The sequence below is a fragment of the Leucopleurus acutus genome, assembly GCF_964270905.1.
Source record: "Leucopleurus acutus genome assembly, chromosome: 10".
Lineage (NCBI taxonomy): Eukaryota > Metazoa > Chordata > Mammalia > Artiodactyla > Delphinidae > Leucopleurus > Leucopleurus acutus.
Genome location: NC_139153.1, coordinates 73,418,828 through 73,439,321, shown reverse-complemented (window position 1 = coordinate 73,439,321; position 20,494 = coordinate 73,418,828). Strand labels below are relative to the sequence as shown.

The window sequence follows — 20,494 nt, the reverse complement described above, 5'->3', positions numbered from 1 at the left end:
AACCACTGACTTAAAGTAAATAAGATATTTGTGGAAACACAGTAATTCATGATTTAAATATGAGAGAACACAGGTTATACAGTTGAATAAGCACTCAACTGTATTCTTTTTTTTTTTTTTTTTGCGGTACGCGGGCCTCTCACCGCTGTGGCCTCTCCCGTTGCGGAGCACAGGCTCCAGACAAGCAGGCTCAGCGGCCATGGCTCACGGGCCCAGCTGCTCCGCGGCATGTGGGATCTTCCCGGACCGGGGCACGAACCCGTGTCCCCTGCATCAGCAGGCGGACTCTCAACCACTGAGCCACCAGGGAAGCCCAACTGTATTCTTTTTTTAAAAAAGTATCAAAAATTAACATTCACCTTGAAAAAAGTGTCATGCAACTACAAAGCTGGAAGATTAGGGAAAAGAAAATGATGAATTCAAAAAATCAGAGTATTCAAGGCATTAATTCCTTACAAATTCCACTCACCTAAAACAGGCAGAACGTAATACTTTAAACATTTATAAGTTAAAACCATAACATGCCAGAAATCACTTTACCTTGAAGTGGCTTTTGTACAGTCCTGGAACAGATAACGCCAAATTAAAAATAGTAAATGCATTGTCACAAACACACACCCAGCTAAGTACATTAGATGCAAACACTAGAAGTGGAGTATGAACAGGGAGCAGTGATTTAAGTAGAGCAAACATTTCCTAAATATACAACACCAAAACGGATATTCAGATTTTAACTGTTTTAGTTTTCAGTTTATGTATTTTGCTGGAGAAAGCAAGAGTTTTTTAAAGATGAAAAATGAAACATACTCTCTGCCAAAACCCTCCTTTGGGAATAAGGATTACACTATTTTGAAGTCATATAAATATTATATACATATATGATATACATATATATTTCATATATATGATATATGTAGCACTTCAAATGATCAAAACTGTACAAACCTTCGGTATTTGCAATTATTCATCATTAACGATCTCGATTCACCCCAATCTTTAAAAACAAGTTTGGTGCCAATCAGGTGATAACACACCCAAGGAAAATACGTACAGGTGAAGAGGGAGGTTTAAGAGCTACCATTTTCTTTCCACAAGAAAAATCCTCTTAAGAGGCAATACCAGGGCCTTTTCTCTCTGTGAGCAAGTATTTCTATTTCATGTAATTTCGGCCCAATATTGTCCCCAGTCACTGCTATATTATACAACCAATAGCCAAGGCAACATGAAAAGTCTAAAAACAGAGATACAGAACTGTTCTAAATTCTCTTACCAATGTGACAACACTTGGCAAAACCGCCACCAGCGGACGCCACCGATGCTGGACTCGGTGTCCACTGGAAGGACGATGAAGTGGTCTTGAATATCCGTCCCCTTTCCGGGAACGGATCAGTCGGTTTCGAGAGATTTATTCCCGGCAACGACGGAGAAAAGGACCTAAGCGCGCTGACGATCCTCGCCCCGGCAGCAGCCGGCACAACCGGGCGGGTCCAGCCTTAGCCACCGAGATCTGTTCACAGCCTTCCCGACAGTTATTCGCCGCGCGCGCCGCCGAGGGCCGTTGACGCGCCTGCGCACCGTGGCCCCTAAGTCTCTTGCTCCGCCCACCAAGGAGCAACAGTCAAAAGGAAGTCGCCACTTCCGCGGGCGCATGCGTACTGGAGGGTCGGGCGCGTGCGCAGCGCTGGCTTTTTCCCGGCTGGGTCTTCTGCGGCTCGCGCTCCTCCTCCCGCTCCCCACCGTCCCCCTTAAGCCCGCCGCGGCCGGGTACCAGTGTGTGGTCCCGCCAACGGAGCGATCCGTGCCTCGTGCTTCCGGGACGTCCGTTGTGCGCGCTTGCGGCGCGTGGCACTAGTCATGTCGATGGATCAAGTGAACGCGCTGTGCGAGCAGCTGGTGAAAGCGGTGACGATCATGATGGACCCCAGCTCCACCCAGCGCTACCGGCTAGAAGCCCTCAAGGTAGCTGGAGTCTGTCGCCCCGGGCCTGCTCCGAGACCCTCCCCCAGCCCCAGCAGTACCGGCGCAGCCCAAGACCCTGGCCGTCTCCCGCCCACGCGGCCCCTGGACCTCGGTCCCCAACCCCCGGGGGCCCTCCCCTCGTCGCTTTCCGCGCCTCTTCCCACTCCCCGCCTTCTGTGCTCGCCGCTCCTGCCCTTCTCCCGGGACGCTGTCGTCCCTAGCTCTCTGTGGCCGTCTCATCTCACCACCACTTCTCACTGCCCTCTCCTCCCCCCTCGCCACTTCTGTTTGCTCTTCTCCGTACCACGACTCCCTCCACAGCCTGCTGCACCCACTTTATTCCCTCAAACCCCACATCCCTGCATCCCCTCGCTTTCCCGTGGCGCACGTGTCCAGCCCATGTCCAACCCGTCCCCAACACCGGCCACATTCTTTATAGTCTCCGCTGCACTAAACGTTTCCTTGCTGACCCACTCCTGACCCGCCCTAACCGAGCTCCAGCCCCTCTAGTGCCCCTTAACACCCTTACACCTCTCCATAACCCACTTCTGTGTCTTGGGTATTTCTGGCCTAATTCTCACCCCACCCCTCCATGTTTTTTATTGTGTGATATTCTTAGGCTGTTTTGCGCAAAGATGAACTTCTACCACTTACTTTGCATTTTAACAAGGGTCTTTTGGTTTCCTGAAAGTAGTTTTCTTGAGTGTCGGATGCTCTGCTACCGCGACTGACTCTTGTAGTGTAATTTGGGAATGCTAATACAAAACCAATGGGGATGCTAATACAATTCGAGTTTATTCCCCCATCAAACAATGTATGTGGGCTGTGAGAAATGACCTCTAGGAAGAAATATTTATGCCGTGTGTATTTTAAGAGATGTAACTTCATAAAGTGGAGTGAGCATCACTTGGAGGAAACTTTACAATATATAGATGTATGCCACAGGATTTGGAATCAAATATTTGGGTTCTATTAGTTTCTCTTTTACTATGAAATATTAAAGATAGACACAAAAGTAGAATACTGCAACGGTCTTGTGTATACCCATCACCTAAACTCAGCAGCTGTAAAGATTTTACCACATTTGCTTTATCCCTCCCCCCACCAAAGGTTTTTAAAGCAGATCCTAGAAATTGTCATTTTACCTGTATACTTCAGGGGTGTATCTCTAACAATTTTTTACTCATTTATGTCAAATTTATTTTTTCTAACACTAATTGGCCATTGCATGGGAAATCTGGAACTATCAAAGTGAAAGGAATGTTTATCAGTTCTTTATTCATATAATATTGATCTAGATTTTGCAGCTTAAAAATATAGCTCAGGGGCTTCCCTGGTGGCGCAGTGGTTGAGAGTCTGCCTGCCGATGCAGGGGACACGGGTTCGTGCCCCAGTCCGGGAAGATCCCACATGCCGCGGAGCGGCTGGGCCCGTGAGCCATGGCCGCTGAGCCTGCGCGTCCGGAGCCTGTGCTCCGCAACGGGAGAGGCCACAACAGTGAGAGGCCCGCGTACCGCAAATATATATGTGTATATATATATATATATATATATATATATATATATAGCTGAGGTTGGAGTTGAAGATGAAGTTTTCTGTTTTTAGTCCACACTCTCTCGGCTCCTAAGGGAAACACTAACTTTTCTTCTTTTCAGTTTTGTGAGGAGTTTAAAGAAAAGTGCCCTATATGTGTCCCTTGTGGCTTGCGGTTGGCTGAGAAAACACAAATTGCCATCGTCAGACATTTTGGCCTTCAGATCCTGGAACACGTTGTCAAGTAAGGAGCTTTTGGACCTTACCACTGAAGTGTGTGAGAGAGCAAATCTTTATTTAGTGTATAACTCATAGAGGTACTGTTTAGGTGAGTAGAAAAGAGCAATCCCCAGGGAGAAAGGAATGATTCCTGAGAGGTTATCACAACCTCACGGGAGCTCTCATTCAGAGCTTAACCTTTCTCAAGTTTCTTCATCTGTGTAAAGTGCATGGTACATACTAAGCATTCTGCAAGTATTAGCTCATAGTCATTTAGCTAGCATTTATTGAGCTCCTAATATATGCCAGCAGACCTCAGATTTTTTTAGTAATGCAGTGTATAGGTAAATGAATCTCTGATTAGGCAACACGCCTTTAATTTCTTTTCTTTTTTAAGTTTGAGTGTGAATGGCAAATTCTAAGCAAGATTATATGAGAATAACTGAAAACCCTTCCTAACTTGAGTCTCCTACTCCCAGTGCCTATCAGAAGCATTAGCTTTTAAGATTTAGCCACAGTTTTTCTGGAATTGTGCTATTACTTTCCAGTAATTTGGGAATTACTGAACTGAAACCTGTTCAGAAAGGAAGTTAGTGTTTTCAAATTCTATTTTCTGAAAATCAGCTACATTGTTGCAGTTGTCCCAGGTACATATCTGCTTTTGGTCTGTCAATAAAATCAAGGAGAAAAGCTCATCTGTGCACAGATCCTGTGTGGATTCTAATTAATGGACTGCTGCCTATATAAAACTCTTTTTTTCTGTTAGCATTTTGGTTAAATGTGGACTGTTTCTGTCCATTCTTTGAAGGATACCAAAATCCAAAGTATAGTTTCTTAGTGAAATCACCAGCATTATTTTAACACAGGAATCAAAGCTCATCTGTTCTGAAGAGAAGACTTCTAATTTAGTTCTGTTGACTTTATGCATTTTGGTGGCCAGGTTTCGGTGGAACAGCATGTCTCGATTGGAGAAGGTCTATCTGAAGAACAGTGTCATGGAGCTGATTGCAAATGTAAGGAATGGTTGATTGGAAGTCCTGTGTTTCCGAGGTAGTTTAGACAAAGTGTAACTTTTCCAATGTAGCATTTGTGTAAAAATTCACTGCTTCTACATAGGTCAAACAGCATGCTTTATATAATATTAAACGTTACCTTCAAGATAAAAAGAACCACCATCACTAGAAATCACAGTTCATCACGTTTCTCTTACTGGATTTAATTAATCCCTTATGTGTTGACTTCTGTTTTTAAAATTATGAAGACAGGGCAGAGAGATTAAACATTTTCAGCAAATGAGTAAGAGTCTTAGATTAATCAATTCTAAATTAGATTATACTTTGCTATTTGTTTCCTTTTATTCTAAAGTGAATTACTTTATGATATTAGCAATAAAAAATATGCTGAATGAGTTTGATTCAGGAGTTAGAATATGACTTTGAACGTGTTTAGAATCCATAGCCTTTTATGTTCTGTTTCACAAAGGGCATGAAAATGGGAATTCACACCCCTTTACGTCCCCAAAGTCTAGTGTTGTTAATAGAAAAAAAAATTCCCTTCAAAATTATTAACTTAGCTAGCTAAGGATTTGTATTTTATTAATTCTGGGGAAACTTGATAGAAGTCATAATTCTTTAGTCTTGATATCAAACTTCAGAAGAGAGTCCCAGTAATGGTCTTTCTCTATCTTCTAATACTAGAACTATTGGTAGAATATTCAGTTGCTCCTTATTGTCCCACTTTATCAGCCTCTCAGTGTGTTCCTTATTTCCATACTTTTCCACCCTGGCCCTCTTACAAAATGAAAACAATCAATATGAGAGTCTCTTCAGTTTGTAAAGGAGAAGAGCAGTGATGTCTTCCTTGCTCCATGAGACAGCCATTTTATTAGCTGATGCAACCCTCTGTTAAGCTTTAAGTGGGAAGGATGATTAGTGAGAATTCAGGACAGGTGACTCAGATATGGAGAACAGGTTTGTTTATTCTGTTTAGTTTAAAAGTAGCCCTGCTCATGAGTTTCGTACACTTTTGCAGCCCAATTTTTTCCCTTGAATTCAGTCTTGCAGACCTCTTAATATCTCTTATTCTTTTTCAGGGAACACTGAACATTTTGGAAGAGGAGAACCATATTAAAGATGTTCTGTCTCGAATTGTAGTAGAAATGATCAAGCGGGAGTGGCCACAGCACTGGCCTGACATGCTAATAGAATTGGACATTCTTTCCAAACAAGGGGTATGTAGTACAGCTGTATCAATTCAGGGTTTTTTTTGATTTTTTTTTTTGTTTTTTTTTGCGGTACGCGGGCCTCTCACTGTTGTGGCCTCTGCCATTGCGGAGCACAGGCTCCGGACGCGCAGGCTCAGCGGCCGTGGCTCACGGGCCTAGCCGCTCCGCGGCATGTGGGATCTTCCCGGACTGGGGCACGAACCCGTGTCCCCTGCATCGGCAGGCGGACTCTCAACCACTGTGCCACCAGGGAAGCCCCAGTTCAGGTTTTTGTTTTTGTTTGCTCTTCAGGGTGTTTTTGGTTGGTTTGTTTGTCTTGTCAGCAGAAAAGAGCCTTTGGTCATATTTATAATGAAAGACATATTTCAGTTTCATTTAACTACCTTCTCTCTATTGGTATAGGAAACACAGACAGAATTAGTGATGTTCATCCTTTTGCGACTGGCAGAGGACGTAGTGACCTTTCAGACGCTACCCCCTCAAAGACGAAGGGATATCCAGCAAACGTTAACCCAGAACATGGAAAGAATCTTCACTTTTCTGCTTAACACACTTCAAGAAAATGTGAACAAGTACCAACAAGTGGTAAGGGATAAATACCACCTCCCTAAAGTTCTGTTTTCTAATATGAGTGGGTTTGTTTGTTTTTTAAAGTTAATCCTTTAGCAAGAAACTAGGGTGTTCAGTTTAGTAAACGGAACGGCTGTTTTATAAGCAAAAAAGAAACAAAGATGACAGGAAAAACTGGAATTAATTTTCTAAGAAGCTCAATTCAGTGAGTTTCCATACCTACCAGAAAAAAATAATTCCTTTTATAGTAAGAAAATTCCTAAGAAAATAGTATAAAAATGAAGATTAATTTCTTTTTTTGTCGTTTAATTTATTTTTAAAATTTTGGCCATGCCGTGCAGCTTGTGCGATCTCAGTTCCCTGACCAAGGATTGAACCCGGGTCATGGCAGTGAAAGCACCGAATCCTAACCACTAGACCACCAAGGAACTCCCTGTAGGTTAATTCTTAATATTTGAAACCCAGATTCCTGATAGGTCAGGATAGTATCCCTGTTAAATTTCGATGTCCCATTTAGTCTTGATCCCTTTTGCAGTGGAAACTGTGCCAAGTTTTATTAATCTTGATTACATGATTCCTGGTATTTCTTCCTGATGAGGTTTTTCTTCTGCAGAAAAAGGCAAACCAGATACTGTCTTTCCAATCATTGTCATTTTTAGCAGAGAGCCTTTAGAAGAAGGCTGTGTGAAAGTTAATCTGGTACCATGGTTCTCAAAAGGAGGGGTGATTTTGCCCCCCAGGTTGTCACAACTAGGGGTTGCTACTGGCCTCTAATGGGTAGCCAGGCACGATGCTAAACATTCTATAATGCCCAGAACAGTCTTGCAAAATAATTTTCTGACCCAAAATGTCAATAGTATTGAGGTTTCAGAACCCTAATCTGGAATCCTCATACATGCTTATTTCACACACAAAAAATCATTAAAATTTGGGTTGCCAGGGGTTTTCTGCCCCTGACATCTTCCTTAAGTCTATTTTCAGGGAAGCACTAGATACTAACACAAATGATGACAAGGTACTATTGGTGTCAGGGTAGGGAGAAACTCACAATGAATACCTAATATATGCTACATACTTTTTCTTTTTCTTTTTTTTTTAACATCTTTATTGGAGTATAATTGCTTTACAATGGTTATATACTTTTTCTTGCTTTACATGTTATTTAATCCTCAAAACAACCCTAAGAGAAAGTATTGTCTCCATATTATGGATGAGGAAACTGAATTTCAGAGAATAATTATTGAAGATCCTCTAATAAATGATTATAGTGGAATTCACACCCCATTCTTTTTAGCAGAATGGACTCTTTCCCCCCACATATCTCCCTGGGATTTTACAAAAGAAAATATCAAAGTATTTGCATTTAAAAACCTATGTGTATTGAGGGTGAAAGAGATTGGGTTTTTTTTTTTGGCCGTGTTGGGTCTTCGTTGCTGCACGGGCTTTCTCTAGTTGCGGCGAGTGGGGGCTACTCTTTGTTGCGGTGCACGGGCTTCTTATTGCGGTGGCTTCTCTTGTTGCAAAGCATGGGCTCTAGGCGTGCGGACCTCAGTAGTTGTGGCTTGCGGGCTCTAGAGTGCAGGCTCAGTAGTTGTGGTGCCCGGGCTTAGTTGCTCTGCGGCATGTGGGATCTTCCCGGACCAGGGCTTGAACCCGTGTCCCCTGCACTGGCAGGCAGATTCTTAACCACTGTGCCACCAGGGAAGTCCAAAGAGGTATTCTTTCCATTTTCCCCTAGGAGATTTAATCCCTAAGAGACATGAACAAATTATGAATGCTTCAGTGCCCTAGAAATCTAGCCAACGTGCCAGAGCAGGGCCGATTGATGATGGTCTGACACAAGTTAGAAATACATCCGCTGGTGTTTTTCTTTAGCCTTGGTGTCCATCATCTCCATCTGTTAAACCAGGCTACCAGGACCAGAGCACACCAAGGGACATCTCTTGTACCTGAAACTTCTCAGTTTCCTCATAGTTCCTTCTCTGCTTCCATCCCTTCACCTTCCCACCTAGGGAGTAGGCTGAATGGTAAACAAGGATGGGATGAGTAGGCTTACTCTCCCTGTCCATCACCTGGCGCCTGTACTGGTCCCAGGGGGCAGGAGGATAGGATCCGAATGGGAATGCAGGATTTGTTGGAGGAGATGGTGAAGGCTGGACTTGGCTGTTGTTGCCTGGATCCCTTTCCTTCTTGGGCAGCATCAGTAGATGCTGGTGAGAGGGTTCTACTCATCTCTGCCCCATTAACACTGCTCTTTGACCACTGATGGTGAGGGCTTAATACTTGTTCTTTGTTAGAAAAATTACTTTTTGAAAGTTGAGAAGAGGAATTGTAAAACAAATCCTTTATGATGCTAATGGTGGTAAGTTTTTAAGTACGTCAGGAGTTGTTATTCCTGCTTGTAAAATTATAAATTGTATAATTTACTGAACAGACATTATTTTGGTCTACTTAGCATTTAATATTTTTGTGTTTGTGGTTTTCCTACAGTTATGTCCCTACATACACGGTCATAAATTGTACTCATTTTAATTTTGTTTCTTGCTTTTTTCCATTAACATTACATCATTTCAGTATACCTTTGCTAGTTATAATTTGTCTCTATTTTAATATAGAAAAAATACTAATACTTTGATTTAAACTATATTTCTTTCATCACTAGCAATGTTGAGCCTGCTTCATTGTTCATCCGTTAGTTGTATTTCTTTGTAAACTGTGCGTTGAAACTGTCTTTGTGGATCTTAATGTTCTAGTAGATTTTGTCATATTGCTGAAACTAAAATAACCCATCCTTCTTTGGGAGAATATCAGTTTTGTATTCTTAGTAAAGTTGTATTCTTTTCCAAGATTAAAAGTTGAGTATTGGAAAATCATTGTTCAAGGGCCTAGATTATGGGGGTGGAAAGTTATTACATAGCCTTTTGCTCTTTAAAAACATTTAGATCCTTATACTTCTTTTCTTTCAGAAGACAGATAATTCTCAGGAGTCAAAGGTAAGAGCTCTTGGTGGAGTTGGAAGGAGGCTTCTTTGAGGCTTTCAGGTACAGGGATGCATATATCTAGTGGAGGGTGACCTCGGCCTTGGTTTTTTTTCGTTTTGCTTCTTTTTTTGGCTGTGCCGTGCGGCTTGTAGGAGCTTTAGTTCCCCGACCAGGGATCAGACCCATGCTCTCAGCAGTGAAAGCAAGAAGTCCTATCACAGGACCGCCAGGGAATTCCCTCAGCCTTGGTTTATTTGATCACTGAGCTATGGTGGAAGGGAGCTAAAATGATAATATCTGAGATTTGTTGAAGGATGTAAAATGGCCACACATGCCAATATAGTTGTACTGATGGGCATCAAGAATGCCATCATTTGATAAGTGTGTGTATCAGAAGAAAACCTTTGAGTTGCCTATCAGTAACAGTTGCATGAGTACATTTTATTGTTTGTTTTTTTTTTTAGAATTAGAAAGTAGAAGGAGCTCGGGTATAATCACAGCTTTCTTGTCTGTTAGTGAGGACTTAATGGCTAAAAGTTACTTCTTTTCATGCAGGCCCAAGCAAACTGTCGAGTAGGAATTGCAGCACTGAATACTCTAGCGGGCTACATTGACTGGGTGTCCATGAGTCACATTACTGCTGAAAACTGTAAACTCCTGGAGATGCTGTGCCTGCTTCTGAACGAACAGGAACTTCAGCTGGGAGCAGCTGAGTGTCTTCTCATTGCAGTCAGCAGGAAAGTAAGTTACCACTTCACACTGACTTTGACAGTTTCTGAGTGATGCATATGTGTGTTTAATTCTACGTTGTGGTGAAAGACATTTAAAGGTTTGGGGTTTTTTGTTTGTTTTTTTGTTTTACTTGACACCAACTTAATTACCTGCCTCCAACCTTTTGGACAACAGTTTGCCGATATCCTAGGAATCCATTGTCAGGATATATAGAGATTTGTAGGGCTACTTGGTTCTTGAAAGAGCTGTGAACCTTGGTACTTCATGCTTAAGAAACTATATAAGCGTAATGTTAAAGTTTAAAACTCACATTGTGTTACGTCAGAGAATTGTAGAAGGTGACTCTACTGGCTTTGTAGCTGTCTTGGCTAACAAATGGGATTGTGACTCTTCTCCATAAGAATGTTATTTTCAGATGTAATTTATTTTGCTTTCATATCATCATTATTGCCCAACACATTTTAAAATATAAGTCTTATCCAGGTTTGGATTTAAAGAGTTTTTTTTCAGTGTTCAGTTAGCCCCAGGGCTATGTGAGAAATTAGGAAGTCAGTATATTTGATTTTATAGGTATAGAAGTTGTTAGTACTTGCAGGTTTTTAATAACATAGTTATTACCTGTGTTTCCCTAAAATCGGGTCTAGGGCAAGTTGGAGGACCGGAAGCCCTTGATGGTCTTATTTGGAGATGTCGCCATGCATTATATACTCTCCGCTGCGCAGTGAGTATCTTCTTTTCTATGTGTTTTCTAATTTCTTTGTCATTTTTGTATCTCATTTGGATGTATCTGAAGTCCCTGTTTGACTGTTGGCAGTCAGTTGACTGTGTTTTTAATGGGAAAGTCAGGCACTCTTAAAGGGACTTTTTCACCTTTTTGAAGATCTTATGCTGGAAATAAGTTGTGGCTGTTGACTCAGCATCCACTCACATTCACAGTTTTCCACATTCTCCCCAGACAGCTCATCTCCTTGGTTCTCTTTGTCTGCTTTTGATGATCCCTGAGCCTCCTAGTAGCCTTGGTGACTAGGCCAGAGAATGCTCTGATCTGACCAGAGTATGTCCCAGGGCCTTCCTTGATTGCAGAACTCGAGACTCTCCTCCCTCTCTTCTTGTCAAAGTAATCAATGCCTGAAGTGCTGAAGCTCTAGGAAGCAGCAGGAACAATGTGGTCAGTGTGGAATATGTGTATAAATCCTGTAAAAACATTCTAGGTCCTGAAATAGTGGCTTCTGCTTATTTTCTTCTAATCGCTCGAAAAATGTTAAAGCATTTCCTGATATGTTTTTCTTACCAGGGAGTCAGGTAGAACTGTGTATTACAGTAGTTGAAACTGTCACAGCACCCATTTTTCTTCAATACTCTTTCTTCACTTTTGGTGCCAGGGACAAATGAAAAGATGTGAGACACAGATATATTACTTAAAATTTCTTACTGTCCATTCTAACATAGCTTTTATGATGGCTCTTTCCTATGGATACTACAGGTCTGTTTTTAAGGAGTCCTGTTAATTAAATTAATAACATATCTTTTGGGTGGCCACTGTAGTTACTGTTTTCAGGGCCCATTTCTTAGTTCCCTAGAGACTATGACATTCACACTGAGGTGTCCTATCTCCATTTGTGCTACTGGTACTGGTTAGTAAAGCTGTGATTCAAACTCAGACTTCAGAGCCTGCACTAGAAACCATGATGCCACGCTGTCCTTCAACATCACTAGAGCCTAGGTCTTTCTTACCCTGCGGCCCATGTTTTTTATGTTATACTGCACGCCTCCAGAACACGCTAATATGGCTGCTGTCCACACCAGTCCTTATTAATTCTTTTTTTTTTTTTTTTTTTTGCGGTACGTGGGCCTCTCACTGTTGTGGCCTCTCCCGCTGCGGAGCACAGGCTCCGGGCGCGCAGGCTCAGCGGCCGTGGCTCACGGGGCCCAGCTGCTCTGCGGCATGTGGGATCTTCCTGGACCGGGGCACGAACCCGCGTCCCCTGCATCAGCAGGCGGACTCTCAACCACTGTGCCACCAGGGAAGCCCCCTTATTAATTCTTGTTAGTGTAAATCGTCCTACATCATTGTAGGTCAGGTTTTTCCACCAAATAATCTTTTTTTTAATTTAAAGGGGTATTTGCATTCTAAAATAGCACATAAGTGATTACTGATCTGAACTAAATGACTTGGAGAAATGAGATACCAAGTTACGTTTTTAATACCATCTTTAAAAAAAGATTTTGTTTTTTTAGAGCAGATTAAGGTTCACAGCAAAATTCAGGGGAAGGTACAGAGATTTCCCATATATTCCCTGCCCCCACGCATGCATAGCCTCCCCCATTATAGCCATCCCCTGTCAGAGTGGTACATTTGTTAGAGCTGTTGAACTTACATTGACACATCATAATCATCCAAAGGCCATAGTTTACCTTAGGGTTAACCTTGCTGTTATACATTTTATGGGTATGTTCTCTGAGTTTCAACAAACGTGTAATAACATATATTCATCATAATAGTATCTTACAGGTTTTTCACTGCCCTAAAAATGCTCTGTGCTCTGCCTGTTTATCCCTCCTCTCCCACCCAAACTCCTGGCAACCACTGATCTTTTTACTTTCTCCATAGTTTTGCCTTTTCCAGAATGTTGTATAGTTGTAATCATATAGTATGTAACCTTTTCAGATTGTTTCCTTTCACTTAGTATCATGCATTTATAGTTCCTACACGTCTTTTCATGGCTTGGTTAGCTCATTCCTTTTTACCACTGAATAATATTCTGTTGTCTGGATGTACCAAAGTTTATTTATCCATTCACTTACTGAAGGACGTCTTGGTTGCTTCCAGATTTTTGCAGTTATGAATAAAACTGCTATAAACATCCGTGTGTAGGTTTTTGTATGTTCAGCTCCTTTGGGTAATTACCAAGGAGTGTGATTACTAAATCATATGGTAAGAGTATGTTTAGTTTTGTAAGAAACTGTCAAACTGTCTTCCAAAGGGGCTGTACCATTTTGCATTCCCACCAACAATGAATGAGAGTTCCTGTTGCTCCACATCCTCACCAGCATTTGGTGTTGTCAGTGTTCTGGATTTTGGCTATTCTAATAGGTGTATAGTACTGTCTCGTTTTAATTTGCAATTCCCTGATGACATTTGATGTGGAGCTTGTTTTCATATGTTTATTTCCCATCTGTGTGTCTTCATTAGTGAGGTGTCTATTAAGGTCTTTGGACCATTTTTTAATCAGATTTTTTTCTTACTGAGTTTTAAGAGTTCTTGTATATTTTGGATGACAGTCTTTTATCAGATGTGTCTTTTGCAAATATTTTCCCCTAGTCTGCCACTTGTCTTTTCATTCTCTTGATTATAGTCCTTTTGATTTTGTCAGTGGTGTAAGGAATTACTGCATGCTCCCCTAGAGATCTCTCTAAGTCCTTCCTCAGTATCAACCAATGTCTTTTTGTGCAGTTTTTATGCATATAAGTATATATATTGCTTTGTGGAGTCATGCTCAGAGTTTACAATATTATCCCAAAGTACTCAAGGACTGCATTGCCCCCAATTAGTGTGTCTCTTGAAGGATGAGATGGCCTTGAACCCTATTCCTCGTCGATCTTTCAGTGTTTGGTTGGAGGTTTTTGGGTTGGTTTGTTTTTTGATTTTTTTTTTTTAACTTTAATAATCAACTGAAATTTGAATGTTGGAGCACAGACCACATACAGCTCCATTCCATGGGACTCTCTTTGGTGCTCTTGATGTGCTGCTAATCACACTGTTTTCTCCTCTTCAGGACTGCTGACGGAGGAGGCTTGGTAGAAAAACACTATGTCTTCCTGAAAAGACTCTGTCAGGTGTTGTGTGCGCTGGGCAATCAGCTGTGTGCATTGCTGGTGAGCACTTTCTGGAGAGTTTCAGGGCCATTTGAGGAGAGGATTTAGAAAGTTATATTTGTGTAAGGGGTGACACATGCCGTTGATTTTAGCCTGAGGGGGCATTTCCCTACAGATTATTTCTTATAATTCTGTAGATTAAATTATTTTAATTGAGTTTGAATGATATAGATTTTTTTTAACAAATCAATTATTAATGTCAATAGTAAACATTCACATCTGTTATTCCATCTGTTATAACATCTGACTAAAGTCAACGTTGCTACTCCTGTTCATTTTGGTACTTGTAAAACTTCAGTCTGCCGAGTGCATTACCCTTTAAAGTCCTATTAGGTCATGAAACATTATGGATTTGAATAAAGAACACTTTTCCCAAATCTAAAGGATGTATTATTAGATCATAGAAGAAAACTTTAGTCTGATTGACCTGGAATTAACTGTCTTTAGGGAAGTGTTTAATACTCAGTCTTATGTGTTAAAAGGATATTGGTACAGACATCTGCGCTTGATGTTATGCCTTTTTGTGGTGGCTTGAATGGCTAGAGAGGATGGAACTTCAGACATAAGATGTGTACCATCAAGTGGTTATTTACTAGGTTAGGTCACAGAGATGTGATTAGAGTAGATCTGAAGAAATATACGGATTTCTGAAATCAATACTCTGTTTTACTATTTGACCACAGAATAGGTTTTAATGATGATGGTTAGGGAGGTAAAACAGCTTTCCTGTGTTTTAGCCCTTGAAATGATGCTTTCCTTAGGCCACAAGGAAGTATAAAGTCCTTTCAAACCTGAAATTTTTGAGGGTATAAGTTGTCAGTATTTGTTACTCCACTCTCTACCCTGACCTCCCCATCAACATCGTTAATGTAGTGGTCTTTTTGTCCTACAGGGTGTGGATTCTGATGTAGAAACACCAGCAAACTTTGGAAAATACCTGGAATCTTTTCTGGCTTTCACAACTCATCCAAGTCAGGTAAACTTTATGGAGGTGACTTCTCAAAATTTTAGTTAGGTAAATTAAAATCAAGCGCTATGGCCTGAAGTAATTAGCAGCTGAAGTATAAAATGTGACTCTTAAGATCCTAGGGAATAACTGTAGTAGCATTTCATTAAGAAAATTGCTGAGTCTTCTTCCTGAGCTAAGCATTACAGTCTAGGTCAGCAGTTACCCCTCAGGTAGTGTCATTCTGATAAGGCTTAATCAGATATGAGGTATGTCCCAGGTGATTTACCACTAAAGACGTTTTAAATACAAAGTCTGATTAATTGTGTTATTATAAAATTAATTTTATCCAGTCCAAGATTTTCCTTGTAATATCATCCTGAGGTTCCTATATCATTTCTTGCATAAAACAGAAAGTGGTAGAATTCAACTCATACTCCGGGAATTGCACGTGACCCAGTCTGTCTTATTAACATACGGTCCGTAGTGAGCAATCATTTCTGCTGTACTACAGTATGGGCAGTTTCAAAGTATTACAGGTATTTATTTCCATGGAAAAATATAGTGGAGAATTGCTGAGCTAAGTAATAGTCTTGGTATATAAAACCCAAATCCTTAAACTGAGTTTTTTCTTTTTTCCCTTTAGTTTTTGCGCTCTTCAACTCAGATGACTTGGGGAGCCCTCTTCCGGCATGAGATCCTATCCCGTGACCCTTTGCTATTAGCAATAATACCAAAATATCTTCGTGCTTCTATGACTAACTTGGTCAAGGTATGCAGTGGGAATGTAAAACGTGGAATGTCGGTGAATACACATCATAAGACTTAGATGGCATCATTGACAGCCCTGTCTTGGTCACTAAGATCCTTTCCTTGGGCATATTAGTCTTCTATTCCTCAAGAAGAAATATCTACTCTTTCATATTTTGGAGCACTTATATGCCAAGCATTGGGCTAAGTGCTAGGAAAAAGAGTGATAGGATGAGAGCAGTGACCATGACCATACAATATGATCATTGCTTTTCAGAGGTTAAAAATAGAAAGGATGGTGGAGTCAGGGAGATTCCAAGAGGAAGTAATGTCTGACTTTCTGAAGGCCAAGTGAGGGTCAGGAAGGTGAATGAGAAGGGGAGAATGGAAGCAGATTGCTCATTACCTCAATAGAGAGTTGCTTATGAACACTGAGATCTGTTCAAGGCTCTTGCAGCTGACAGACGCTTCATCTTGATTTGTAAAATCAGAGAATAGGACCCATTCAAGGGTCCCCTTATTTCCTCAAGGAATTCACCTAGCACGTTGCACATCATCTCTAGTTCTCTGCCGTCATGGTCTTCAGTACTTTTTGAATGAAACATAAAAAGTTACATGCTTATTTCCAGGGTTCAGCATTTAAGAAGACAAATTGTTTCAATTCTTTTACTTATTGCAAGCTGTATCAGCACTTTGTTTTGGGACATCTTTATAATCAAAGACCTTAAACTAATTCCAGAATTTAATTTTTCCTGAGGAACCTGGAAGAGAGTATCAAATAAAAAACGTTCTCTTTCTACCACTCCCAGGATTATTCCCACTGGAAGCAAATTGTAGACTTAGGGGTAGACCAGAAGCAGTTATTTATCATCATATATCTCATGAAAACCCTCACCCCCTACCCCAATTATGTTTCTCTTTCCAGATGGGCTTTCCTTCTAAAACAGACAGCCCTAGCTGTGAATACTCTCGATTTGATTTTGATAGCGACGAGGACTTCAATGCTTTCTTCAACTGTGAGTGAATTGGCCTGGAATTTCTTCCAGTCTCAGAATGGCATCTAGTGTTATGAGTCATGGTGCATGGCCCTTCAGGTTCTGTATTAAAGAGCCCCAAGTCTGGACAGCAGCCTGTTTAATCTCCATTTGCACATTGCAGAGAGTGCTGGGATTGTACTTATTCCACGCATTGTTTTATCTCTTACACACACACCCCCACAAACATATACACACATACACCGCCTTTAGACATTGAAGTTTAGAGATAGTAACTTAAGGTAAGGCACTCTCATTTTTTTTTATATTCATATATTAGAATTAAATACCATCTTACATTATGGGTCTTTTTTCTAAAAAAGAGAGGAAAACCCCACTATTCCTAATTCTGTTCTGGGTTTTCTGTAACTTGGTCCCCCCCCCCTCTTTTTTAATAACAACTTTATTGATGTAATTTCTTTGTCATACAGTTCATTCATTTGTAGCATATAATACAGTGGGGTTTTTTTGTATTTTCAGAGTTGTACAACCACAACCACAGTCAATGTTAGGATATCTTCATGACCCCAAGAAACCCTGTAACCATTAGCAGTCATCTCCCAATCCCCTTATCCCTCTCAGCCCTGGAAAAGCACTAATCTACTTTCTATTTCTATCTTTCACCTATTCCGAACATTTCATATAAATGGAATCATACAGTGTGTTGTCTTTGGTAACTGCCTTCTTTTTCTTAGCGTAGTGTTTTAAAAATTCGTCCATGTTGTAGTATGTATCAGTACTTCATTTCTTTTTATTGCCAATAATACTTCATTGTATGGATATACCACATTTTATTCATCTATTGATAAGTTGATAAATACTTGAGTTGTTTCCACATCTTGACTATTAAGAATAATGCTATTATAACATTTGGGTACAAGATTTTTTGTTATTTTTTTAAAATAAATTTATTTACTTATTATTTATTTTGGCTGTGTTGGGTCTTTGTTTCTGTGCACGGGCTTTCTCTAGTTGCAGCAAGCGGGGGCTACTCTTCATTGTGGTATGCGGGCTTCTCATTGCGGTGGCTTCTTTTGTTGTGGAGCGCAGGCTCAGTAGGTGTGGTGCACGGGCTTAGCCGCTCCGCAGCACGTGGGATCTTCCCGGAGCAGGGCTCGAACCCATGTCCCCTGCATCGGCAGGCGGACTCTCAACCACTGCGCCACCAGGGAAGCCCAGTACAAGTTTTTGAGTGGACATATGTTTTTATTTTTCTTGGGCATATGCCTAGGAAGAGAATTACTAGATCATATGGTAATTCCATGTTTAATGTTTTGAGGAGCTGCCAGACCATTTTCTTCAGCAGCCATACCATTTGACATCTGTACCAACCTGATCTCCTCTTAATTCCAACAGAAAGGGGAGACCACTTTTGGTTTGCCGCTTATAGCATCTAGCTGCTATGGTGGCTTCTTAGAATTTAGGTTTGAAAATTGCTAGATTTGTTAACAAAGCTTTACTGAACATTTGTTAGATTCAGAGCATAAGTCTGCAAAACAAAATCTCTTGAATGTTTTCCTCCTGGGATGGATAAATGAATAAACATTAACTAAGTATCTGTTGTATGCGGTTATTGATTCATGTCTTTCTCTTGGCAGCCTCTCGGGCTCAACAAGGAGAAGTAATGAGGTTAGCATGTCGCTTGGATCCCAAGACTAGCTTCCAGATGGCTGGGGAGTGGCTAAAGTACCAACTCTCAACTTCTGTTGATACTGGATCCATGAACTGTAAGACTTCTTTTGTTCTTTTTCCAACTGAACATCAGTGAAGTATTTCTATGTATCAAAACTGTACGTAGAAATAAACCTCTGAGCCACATTTCAAAACAGTATGCTACTAGTGTTCAAAAACCGCTTCGCTCACTGCCCAGTTCCATCCTAGAGAGTGAGCCTTTTCATTTGCACATACAGGCAGAGAAAGCAGATATAATACCAGATTTTAACTCTGTTTAAATTAGGGTAAAACCATGACCCTATCGGTTTTGCCTTCATTTTTCTTTTCTAACAGAGTCAACAATTGTTTATTGTTGATTTTATTACTTCACCTCAGGCAGCATCTAACAAACATGTCTAGACCTAACTTTTTAAAGCTTTTCAACCAAGTTCTTGCATGGCATTTCTCTTAAACTCGGAAAAAATGACTTGTTAGTCGGGCACAACAAGCAGTGCAGGGGTTTTCCGTATCGCTCAGCCCCCTCAGAGCCTTTGGGAAATGCCACTTTATTTACAATCAAAATAACCCCCCTCTACCCAAAAGCATAAGCTAGGTAACTTCTCAGTGCTCTGTATCTTCTGTCTGTCTTCTTATTAACGCAGGCCGTGGGTGAGAGGATTGTAAGGAAGGGGTGTAAGTCACTGCTTTGGAAAAAGTCCACACTATGGTCAGTTACCAAGTACACTAGTTACTTGACATTCATGGGATTTAACATTCAGTTTTATGTGTTCACAGTTGACTGTAAAGGTCCCTGGTATCTAGTAACTTGAAAGTTTGCAGAGGCCCAAATATGTTGTACCAAGATGAAGCTAGTAAATGCGGGCACTGTATGGAAGCAAGAAAAGTAATTTGTAATTCGTTTCGCGGGGGCCTTGCTGTCTAAGTGATGCGCTTTGATGATACTTGTGGGGCTTTTTCTTTTCTTTGTTTTCATATTTTGGTCGTGCCATGTGGCTTGCGGGATCTCAGTTCCCTGACCAGGGATCGAACCTGGGTCATGGCAGTGACAGCACCAAATCCTAACCACTAGGCCACCAGGGAACTTGATGATGCTTGTGAACTTGGAGAGTGGCACAGTTCTCTGCACAGGGGCCTTGCAGTTGTCATGGGGCTACTGGGTGTGAACAGCATTTTGTATCTTACAGCAATTCCTTGTTGGAAAGATTCTTTATGGTCTTAGATATCATAATTATTTAGATTCCCATGGACAGATTATGAAAGGGGGGGAAATTAATTACTATTTCTCAATTGGCCAGGCACTGGTTTTGATGCTTACATGTATATTCTCATTCAGTACTTAAACTGGCTTTACAGACAAGGCTCACAAAGGTGAATTTAGACAGTTTGTTTTTAGAGGTAGAGGCAGGAGAGGGATCCCTTTCTGCTTCCTTTTCTTTTCCCAGGCTGAGAAGGGTTAGATTACCTTGTTCCTTCAACTGTGAAATTACCTCGTGGTTTCTACAGCCCCGTGGTCTCTGTGTCTTCTGTGATCCTACAGTGTTTATAAGTGCGTGCGTGCGTGTGTGTGTGTGTTTTAAAACCCTGTTCCCCTGCAGCTGGAACTGGAGAAGGCAGCCTCTGCTCCATCTTCTCACCTTCATTTGTGCAGTGGGAAGCCATGACCTTTTTTTTGGAAAGTGTGATCAACCAGATGTTTCGAACATTAGATAAAGAAGTAAGTAATTGTTTATTGTGCTGATTGCATAATAATTTTGATCTTTTTAAAATTATTATTCATTTATTTATTTGGTTGCGCCAGGTCTTAGTTGCAGCAGGCGGGCTCCATAGTTGCGGCTCGCCGGTTTCTTAGTTGTGGCATGCGAACTCTTGGTAGCAGCATGCATCTGGGATCTAGTTCCCTGAACAGGGATCGAACCTGGGCCCCCTGCATTGGGAGTGCAGAGTCTTAACCACTGCGCCACCAGGGAAGTCCCCAATTTTGATCTTCTTAAAATTG

The 20,494-nt window shown here is 41.1% G+C and overlaps 2 protein-coding genes across 3 annotated transcripts in view; one reads left to right on the top strand and one right to left on the bottom strand.

Moving 5' to 3' along the window:
* Positions 1–1,443, bottom strand: part of POLH (DNA polymerase eta) — a 28,576-nt gene extending 27,133 nt beyond the window's left edge. For both annotated transcript variants that reach the window (XM_082848302.1, XM_082848303.1), the window contains exon 1: positions 1,271–1,443. The gene's annotated coding sequence lies outside the window, so the exon portion shown is untranslated. The remainder of the gene's footprint in view (positions 1–1,270) is intronic.
* A 259-nt stretch (positions 1,444–1,702) lies between these two features.
* Positions 1,703–20,494, top strand: part of XPO5 (exportin 5) — a 44,281-nt gene continuing 25,489 nt past the window's right edge. The window contains exons 1-14 of the mRNA XM_082848721.1: positions 1,703–1,959; positions 3,615–3,736; positions 4,652–4,724; positions 5,804–5,941; positions 6,338–6,520; positions 9,472–9,498; positions 10,042–10,227; positions 10,863–10,939; positions 13,995–14,094; positions 14,987–15,070; positions 15,687–15,812; positions 16,716–16,806; positions 18,423–18,551; positions 20,094–20,212. Coding sequence (XP_082704847.1) covers positions 1,855–1,959; positions 3,615–3,736; positions 4,652–4,724; positions 5,804–5,941; positions 6,338–6,520; positions 9,472–9,498; positions 10,042–10,227; positions 10,863–10,939; positions 13,995–14,094; positions 14,987–15,070; positions 15,687–15,812; positions 16,716–16,806; positions 18,423–18,551; positions 20,094–20,212 — 1,560 coding nt within the window. The 5' untranslated portion in view covers positions 1,703–1,854. The remainder of the gene's footprint in view (positions 1,960–3,614; positions 3,737–4,651; positions 4,725–5,803; positions 5,942–6,337; positions 6,521–9,471; positions 9,499–10,041; positions 10,228–10,862; positions 10,940–13,994; positions 14,095–14,986; positions 15,071–15,686; positions 15,813–16,715; positions 16,807–18,422; positions 18,552–20,093; positions 20,213–20,494) is intronic.